The sequence below is a fragment of the Chondrus crispus genome, genomic scaffold (assembly GCF_000350225.1).
Source record: "Chondrus crispus Stackhouse genomic scaffold, scaffold_354, whole genome shotgun sequence".
NCBI lineage: Eukaryota > Rhodophyta > Florideophyceae > Gigartinales > Gigartinaceae > Chondrus > Chondrus crispus.
The window spans coordinates 38,382-46,606 of NW_005179248.1; the positions used below are offsets into that span (position 1 = coordinate 38,382).

An 8,225-nucleotide genomic window follows, 5' to 3' on the forward strand; every position below is an offset into this window, starting at 1 on the left:
CCGAGGAGACCGGATGGGTTGTGCGTCGGCTTATCGGTGCAGAACCAGACTTGGTGGGTGCCCCTAGATACGGGCGCCAGTTCCATATGGGTCGACCGGGATTGGTTCCGGTCGGTGGGGGGCACGTGGACTGCTGAGGAAATCTCCGCGCACGCCGCGGACGGACACGAAATGGCGGTCTGCGGCAGCGGAGTTTTGCGCTTCTCCATGTGGGGGGACGCGTCGCTGCCAACCTCCCCAGCACCATGCTTATGGGTTCCCGTTTCTGGACGAAGTATGGCCTGCAGCTCAACCTGGCTACGGACACGGCCAAGATACGGGTGCACGACCGTCGCATTGGAGGAAGTGTACGCAGGGAGGACAGTAACGGCACGCAGTTGGAACTCGCGGCTGCCATCCGCGACGCCGATATCGACGACGCAATAACCGACATGGACTTGACCAATTTCCACGCCGACGAACAGATGCAGGGGCGACTACGGGCGGTGTTGTGGCGGCAGAGGGAGGTTTTCAAGGGGCTCGGGCGCATAAAGGGGGTCAAGCACGAGATCAAGCTCCTTCCCGATGCCCAACCCGTCTGCTGCCCAGTCCGGAGGCGCTCGCCAAAGGAGGAAGCGGTGGAACGGGAATCAATGACAAGACTGCTGGAGATGGGAGTCGTCGAGCACGCGACGTCGCCATGGGCAGCTTGTAACGTGTTTGTCAAGAAAAAGGACGGATCGACTAGAGTCACCTCGGATTTTAGGGGGCTCAACTCGGTAACCGTCACTGACAGCTACCCTATAGAGGACGTCCGCGCGACTCTAGACTGGATGGGAGGCAAGCGCGTTTTCTCTACGATAGACCTCAAAGACGGCTTTTTTCAAATTGAGTTGGACGACAAGTCAAGAGACTACACAGCGGTGCGCACAGTGATGGGGCTTTTGAGGTATCTCAGGCTGCCGCAGGGGCTGAAGAATTCCCCAGCGGCCTTCCAACGCATAATCAACGTCATTCTTGGCGATCGAAAGGGAAGGGACGTGTGGGCCTTTATGGATGACGTAAGCCTAGGTACGGAGTCTGCCGAAGCCCACTTACAGTCCCTGGAGGCAGTCCTGGAGCGCTTTCTCAACGCAGGCGCCCGCCTCAAGTTCTCGAAATGCCAATTCGGCGTACGGACCGCTGAGATACTAGGACACCGCATCGACGAACACGGCATCAAGCCATCAGCAGCACATGTTGAGGCGATCAAGAATCTTGTGGAACCAGGTAACGGGGAGGAGCTGATGCGGTTTATCGGACTGGTAAACTACTTCAGCGAATTTGTTGACCATTTCGCAGAGATCGCCAGGCCACTGCACGCCGTCCTCAAAGGCACCGGCTTCAATCGGAGAAAGAAGCGAGGAGCCCGCCTCGTCATAAGCGACTGGGATCAGAGGTGGGGAGGGCGCCAGAGGACGGCATGGGGGGATCTCAAGAAAGTGCTCAGTAACCCGGACTTTCTCGTACCCCCGCGAAGGGGAGCGGCCAAGAAGGCCATGACTGACGCCAGCTCGTACGGACTGGGGGGAGTGCTGCTACAGAAGGAGGCCGATGGAAGATGGCGTCCCATTTCTTTCACAAGCAGAAAGCTTTCAGAGTCAGAAAAAAGTTTACTGTGACCGAACGCGAATGCCTGGCCGTGGTCCACGGGCTCAGGAAATGGCGTCCCTACCTGCACGGTGAGAAGGAAGTCACCATAGTTACCGACCATTGCTCTCTGAAATGGCTAATGAGCCTGCGCGAGCCGAGAGGAAGGCTGGCCCGCTGGATGGTCGAAGTCCAGGACTTCGACTTTATCGTACAGTATGCACCGGGGTCCGCTCTGGTAGTCCCTGACGCGCTGAGCAGGGACGCCGTCGAGAAACCTTTGTGCCAGCGCTGCTTCGCACCGCTGGAGGGCCAGGAGAAGCAAGTTCAGGACGTGGAGACTGTGGGGGCCGTCGTGGCTGCCGGGGCCATCGGAGGAGGACCCACGGCAGAAGAGTTCAGGACAGCCCAATGGGAAGCTTTCGGTGACTCTACTGAGTGGGTGGGGGCTGGTGGGGCTAGAAGGTTCGAAGTGACTGACAAGGGCCTGCTCGGTTTCCGGCCAGCCGGCCCCGGTGGTGGCTGCTGTTTGGTGGTGCCGCCCCGGTTGGTGGGATCGGTGCTGCAGTTTGTACACGGGTCCCGCGTTAATGGCCACTACGGACTCAGGCGGACTGAAGCACGAGTGAGAGGGCGCTACTGGTGGCCGTCATGGAGAAGAGACATCAGGACGAGAATCGTTCGGTGCGTTGCGTGCACCGCGGTAAAAGCGGCGAGGCCAGGGCGAGGTGCGTCAATGGTGGTGTACCAACCCAGCCGCCGGTTTCAGCAGGTGGCAGTCGATGTCCAAACAATAACACCAAGGACTCAGGCTGGCAATATCAAGGTCCTCGTGATGATTGACACCTTCACGCGGTTTGCCCGCGCGGCGCCTATCCCAGATGAGAAAGCGGAAACTGTGGCGAGAAAGATCCTTGATGAGTGGGTGGCAATCTTCGGCGCCATGGAGACACTTCTGAGTGACAGAGGCCCCAACTTTATCGGGAAGGTAGTGTCGAACATGGCCGAGCAGCTGGGCACGAAGCGGGTAACGACTTCCCCGTTTCACCCACAGGCGAACGGGTGCGTGGAACGATGGAATAGGACGCTCGCGCAAGATATAGCCTGCTTTGTGTGCACCGGACAAGACGACTGGGACCTCCACGTCTCCCTGGCTTGCCTGAGATATAACACCGGAGTACACGAGGCGACTCAGTTATCACCGTTTGAGGCGATGTTCGGGATAGAGGCGTTTGTAGCGTGGGGAGAAGTGGAGGCCGACCGGGTAATGGGGGAGCCCTACAGCACCGCTAGGCACCTCAAGGAGCTCCACTCGAGGCTTCTGGCGCAAGGTATGAAAGCGCGCAGGAACGCGGCTGCTCAGTACGACCGCGTGGTGAGGGATCTAGGACTAAAGCCAGGGGATCGCGTCATGGTGTGGGCCCCTGACCTCGTCAGCAAGGAGGGAAACAAGATAGTTCCCTCCTGGCTTGGACCCTACGTGGTGGAACGAAAACTGTCGAAGGTGAGCTACTGTCTACGTTCAGAAGTCGGAAGAATAAGCGCACGAGTGCACCCAAACCGCATCAGACGCATCTCACAGGAGGCCGTCCAGACTGCGGATCCGAAAGAAGGTGTCTTTCCGGACGGGCTGAGGCTATTGGATAGGATCACTGTCGTAAAAGATAGGCCGTGCCCCAAGACGGGAGGGTCCGAGAGGTGGTTCAGAGTGCAGCTCCGTGGGCGCGCGTCCCCGAGATGGACGCCGGAAGCCGCACTCCCGGAGGCAATTGTGAAGTTGTATGATGACCGGCAGGGCCACGTAGGCCGCGAGGATCGAAGCGAAGGCACCGACGCGGCCAGACAGGGGCTGGGGAGGACTGCTGTACCAGGTTCAGAGCATAGCCGAGAGGGAACGCTCCCGCCATAGTCCTGCTCCGCGAACTGACGCACAGGGACATAGGAAAAGGGACGGGTGTTGCGGATTCAAATTTGATTTCTACGCGACACGTGGTACACGTGAGAGCTGCAGCCTATGGCCTGGCGTTCAATGCGCGGCACACCCCGACACTGTCGGGTGAGGGAATCTAGGGGAGGCGAGGACGTTGCGGGGAAGCGAGGACGTTGCGGGGAAGCGAGGACGTTGCGGGAGGACGAGAACGTTTGGACCCTGTGGTGTCGTTGGGCTGGAGGCTGACACAAGGCGCTGAGAGGAGCCGCCCGAACCAAGGGAGGTGTCGGGCGGAAGCGCGGACAAGACGTTGGACGTGGGCATAACGTTGGGCTCGGCGGTGCGCCAAGGAGAACGGCGAGATCGGAGAGGACAGGAGACTTAAGAAGACCAGGAGATCGCGACGGAGGGGCTGAGGCAACGGCCCGAGTCTCGGGGGGTGGCAGCTGGTGCCGGCACGGGACTTGGGGGACGGAACGGCCGCCAAGGGCGGCGGGTATCGGGAGTATAAGATAGACGCGACGCGCATGTAGGAAAGGTATCGAAGAAGCTACAGGCGAGCTGGAGGTAAACTCGAGGACTACTTTCAGATCCTGCTGCGTCTGCGATCGGTGAGGTATGCGGCTTGGACTAGCCGCAACAGTACAGTACTCAAAGGATGAAGTTATTTAGTTGTGTTATACAGGCTTTGTTGTGTTTGTGTAGCAGTGTGCTTTGTCCCCAAATATATGTATTTGAGCCTCCTTTATATAGTGCCATACCCCCAATAGTGCCATAGCTAGAGGTATGTCACGCTATAGCACTATATCGTAGGAGGCACTGTACCCAAATTAGAGTAGGCCATGCTAAATTATGTTCCAAGGTGCTGAAAATAGGCCTGTAAATTAGTCTAGCCCATACTAAATCCTGTTATCCGTGTACTATTTGGGATAAGCGGAAGATTAAGAAGAGTTTCACAGCTTTGAGAAACGCTACGATATCTGCTTTGACATTGGTGGGTTTAAAATGCGCAAATACAACTGGTATGATCACTATAAATCGTTCTGTATCTATTACAGGGGGGTCGCGATATAGTGCTATCTTTGTTAGTGCCAGCTCCGATATAGTGCTACCCTTCTGCGGGTAGCACGAATTTTGAGCCAAAAACGAACGGTCTCCAGAGAGGCAGTTGGATGGACGTACCGCCCGAGAGCCGCTGCCGCCGCGGAAACATATTATGCAGTTGCTAATTCGAATAGAGGCTATGACAGAAAAAAGCAGGGTAGATTATGCAATTGGACATCTGCAAAAGGTAGGCTGGCATTTATGGCTGCGAAAAAGGAGAAAGTCAATGCGACGGCTCGGCAGTTACTAGTACCCTTGGTACTGTAACAGAAATGCTTGATTAGACTTGAGTCTGTAGTGGAGATGCTAAGTACAGACATTATGAGTGATGGCGTCCTGCGAGCGGTCTTTCTGAGCAGTGATGCAAGGAAGTGGCTGCAAAAAGCCGTAAATTTCATTATCTTACAGTGCCTGGTTCGATATAGTGCTGTTTTCGGCCCACTAACATAGGGTAGCACTATATTGCGACCCCCCCCCCTGTACTTATAAAACGTCATCGTGGACCACTGGTCAGGCTGCAGCGCTTCTACTCTCGAGCATGTGTGATACCTACGGCACTATAACAACAAAATCGCTCCAGCGGTATTGATTTGTTTTAATCTACTGTAAGTTGGTTTATGTACATAGTTAGCACAGGGTCTTTGAATAAGTTCGTACGGTATCAACATCAACATGCCTGGGTTACATCCTCTTCCGACTTTCCACGAGGACCTGGCGTTTGCGAGTCCTGTATATGACCGTCGACTGGTTTAGCACCTCCTCCCTCTCTCAAATTAGAATCCGCTTTCTCGTTTCCAAACTCTGGTTCCTCAATCTCGGGGCGATTCTTTTCATTTGAGATCTCTATCGATGTCTCAGCAGCCGGCGGTAAAGCGAGTGCTTCAGGTCCGGCTCGAATCCGCAATTCCTTTTGCAGCTGGGCTTCAATTCTCTTCCGCTCCGCTGCTTCTAAGCGAGTGCGTTCCGCCATCGTACAAAGCTCCGCCCTCCGCACAAGAAGCTCCGTTTTATCCCCAATACTTCCGTCCGGGAACCGTTCCTCTGCCTCCGCATATACATCTCCGTTTTCACACGTCGACATCGCAACAGCAATGCGAAGCTTTCCCTTCACAGCTGATTCCCTTAGTTTCAGTTCAAGCTCACCCAAAAGTTTCGGATACTGCTCGTCGCTCTTCAGGTTGTTCAGCGATACCGACTTAGTTCTCTTCTCGTGTTCATATATGCGCACAACCACGCCTCGCTGATCTTCTAAGCAGTTAGTAAATAGTTCTTCCTTCTTCGCAACAGGGAGGTCTGCGTCTTGCTCAAGATAACCGTGTATCCGCCTGCCCGCCACCTCTATCCCCACACCCAAAATCATCTTGTGGCTCATCTCAATTTCCGCTGCAGAGTCTGCAAATCCTCGTTCTTGGATTTGTCGCTCCTGCTCTTCCCATATCCGGCGTTGCTTCTCCCAATCAAATTCCTCTTCATTCTCATCGTCGTCGTCAGGAAGGCCCACATCGTCTTCATCAAAGTTGTCGAGTTCTGTATTGGTAGAAGCATACTGGTCGTCGCGTTGAGAAGTACTAGAATAGGGATCGTTCATGGTTGGTCCGCTTTCCTCTATACGCGGCAAGCGGGCATCTTCACTAGGCAAATCCGCTTGTAGATAGTTCGCTGTAACCGCGTCTTGACCTGTTCCATGCAGCTCCTCACTGCGAGCTTCTTCCGTTGTGAGCTTCTTCGATTTTGACTTGCTCGAAGATTTGCTGCTATGTCCAGTCCATGCGTTCCAAGAGAGCCATGACTTGGACTTTTTCTTCTTCGCAAGCTTTTCTCCGTCAATAACAGCCATATCTACAATTGAAACCGTTCCCTCGTTAAGCGTCCCCGCACGATCGGATGGGGCTTGGGATTCTACATTAGGAGGCAGTGACAGGTTTTGATCAATTTCAAGTTCCGTTTCTGCAGCAATATCCTCGGGACTTTCAGATTTCCAAAACCTGTCATTTCGCATGCCATTAAGGTGCTGATTGCTTCCATTCTCCGATGGACTACTGCTGGATGACCCAGCCTTCTCGCTCTTGTCAAGTCGCTTGGGCTCTTCACACACAGGAGAATCACCACGGGTCTTGCTTCTCCTACGGCCCCGTCGACGTACGAGCCTGGCTGGTGGCATGATAATGTAACCGAGACCGAGACCCATTGCCTTCATCACGCGAGGTACACAGTCTTTCAGCTCTCGATGGCCTTCTATTCCTAGATAGGACATGTTCAAGTTTTCTACGCCCTCGAGCTCAACCCTCCGAAGACCAGATACGTAGACGCCGTGACCGCACCCTCTGTGGAAAAAGGCAAGGGCCCAGTCGTAGGAACCGTAAGCGTTGACTATTCGACCCGCAACAACTGGTCGTATCTTCTTCCAACGCTCTGGATCGGCCGTGACTGCTGCTCCCATGACGTAGATGTTGTCAACAATACCCAGCGCCCCTCTCTCTGCCAACGACTCTAGACACTTGAAGACCACCCGCGCCCCTATTGAATACCCAAACAGCGACACAGGCCTCTTTCCGTAGCTGCGTTCGACGAGAACATCTGCGAGCTCCTCCCCAGCTCCGTTCGACCGTGAAACGAGAATAGACCACGGGTTATCGACGTAATCCATGCACGACATGATTGTCAAAGGCATCGCAAACGCAAACGCGACAGCTCCAGCAACTGAGGAGGCAGCAGCAACGGCATGTGGGTAGGCCTGCTGCACTGTAGTGACAGTTGCTTTGGAGGCCCAAAACTTTGCAAATGCCAGCCCCATTTCGTACAATCTTCTCGACTCCCAACGCAAAGCAATGTGTTGTGAGGCGGGGAGCTCTTGTTTCAATGCGGGCTCAAACTGGTCCAACGCGGCTCCAAAAGATCGGTCTGTTAGCCATGAAGGCACGCATATGCAGACGTGAAGGCTCGGGAAATGACTTGCTGCTTCGAGTCCGCGTGAACCGACTTTGAGTTTCTGCCGTTTCTTTTTCTTTTTCGAGCCAAAGCGGCGATGCTTCTTGCTCTCCGCTTCGTCATCAAACTCATCTTCGCTCAGCGACGGTGGGTGCGGGAGCTCCTTCTCTGGGTCAAAAGCCTTGCTATCCTTCTCTGGGGCATCCTCAATGGCCAAAACGCCGGCGGCTTCCGCCTCTTCTCTCAACCTTTGGGCGATAAGCTTTTCCATCTTCAAGCGCTCGCGCTCCGCCTTTTTCTTCCGCGTGTCGACCACGCGCGGGTCATCCGGGCGCTCGAAATCAAACTCCTCCAAGTTAGTGCTGACCCTGTTGCGGGCCTTCTTCACCGTGAAGCCTGCACCAGCGACGCCAAACAAGCCGCCGACAACGGCGCCAGACGCCAGGGTGCCGGACGCAGCCAGGCCGGCCGCGCTGGCAACGCCGACACCAGCCAGGGCGGACAACAAGGCCGGGGCAATGAGGCCGCCTGTGAGGCCGAACAGCATGCCGCCGACAAGTGTAATGCCGCTGATCTTGATGGCCTTGCGTATGCGGAGCTTCTTTTTCCTGCGGTGGATCAGAAGCTCGTCAACGGTCTTGTGCGCGGGCGGGTG

The 8,225-nt window shown here is 55.4% G+C and overlaps 1 protein-coding gene; it reads right to left on the reverse strand.

Moving 5' to 3' along the window:
* Nucleotides 1-5,217: 5,217 nt before the first annotated feature.
* On the reverse strand, nucleotides 5,218-8,117 carry CHC_T00000491001 (hypothetical protein). XM_005717875.1 is given in 2 exon segments: nucleotides 5,218-5,309; nucleotides 5,310-8,117. 1 exon segment carries the CDS (start codon nucleotides 8,115-8,117, stop codon nucleotides 5,310-5,312), a length of 2,808 nt encoding a protein of 935 aa, XP_005717932.1. The 3' UTR covers nucleotides 5,218-5,309.
* Between the last annotated feature and the right edge of the window lie 108 nt (nucleotides 8,118-8,225).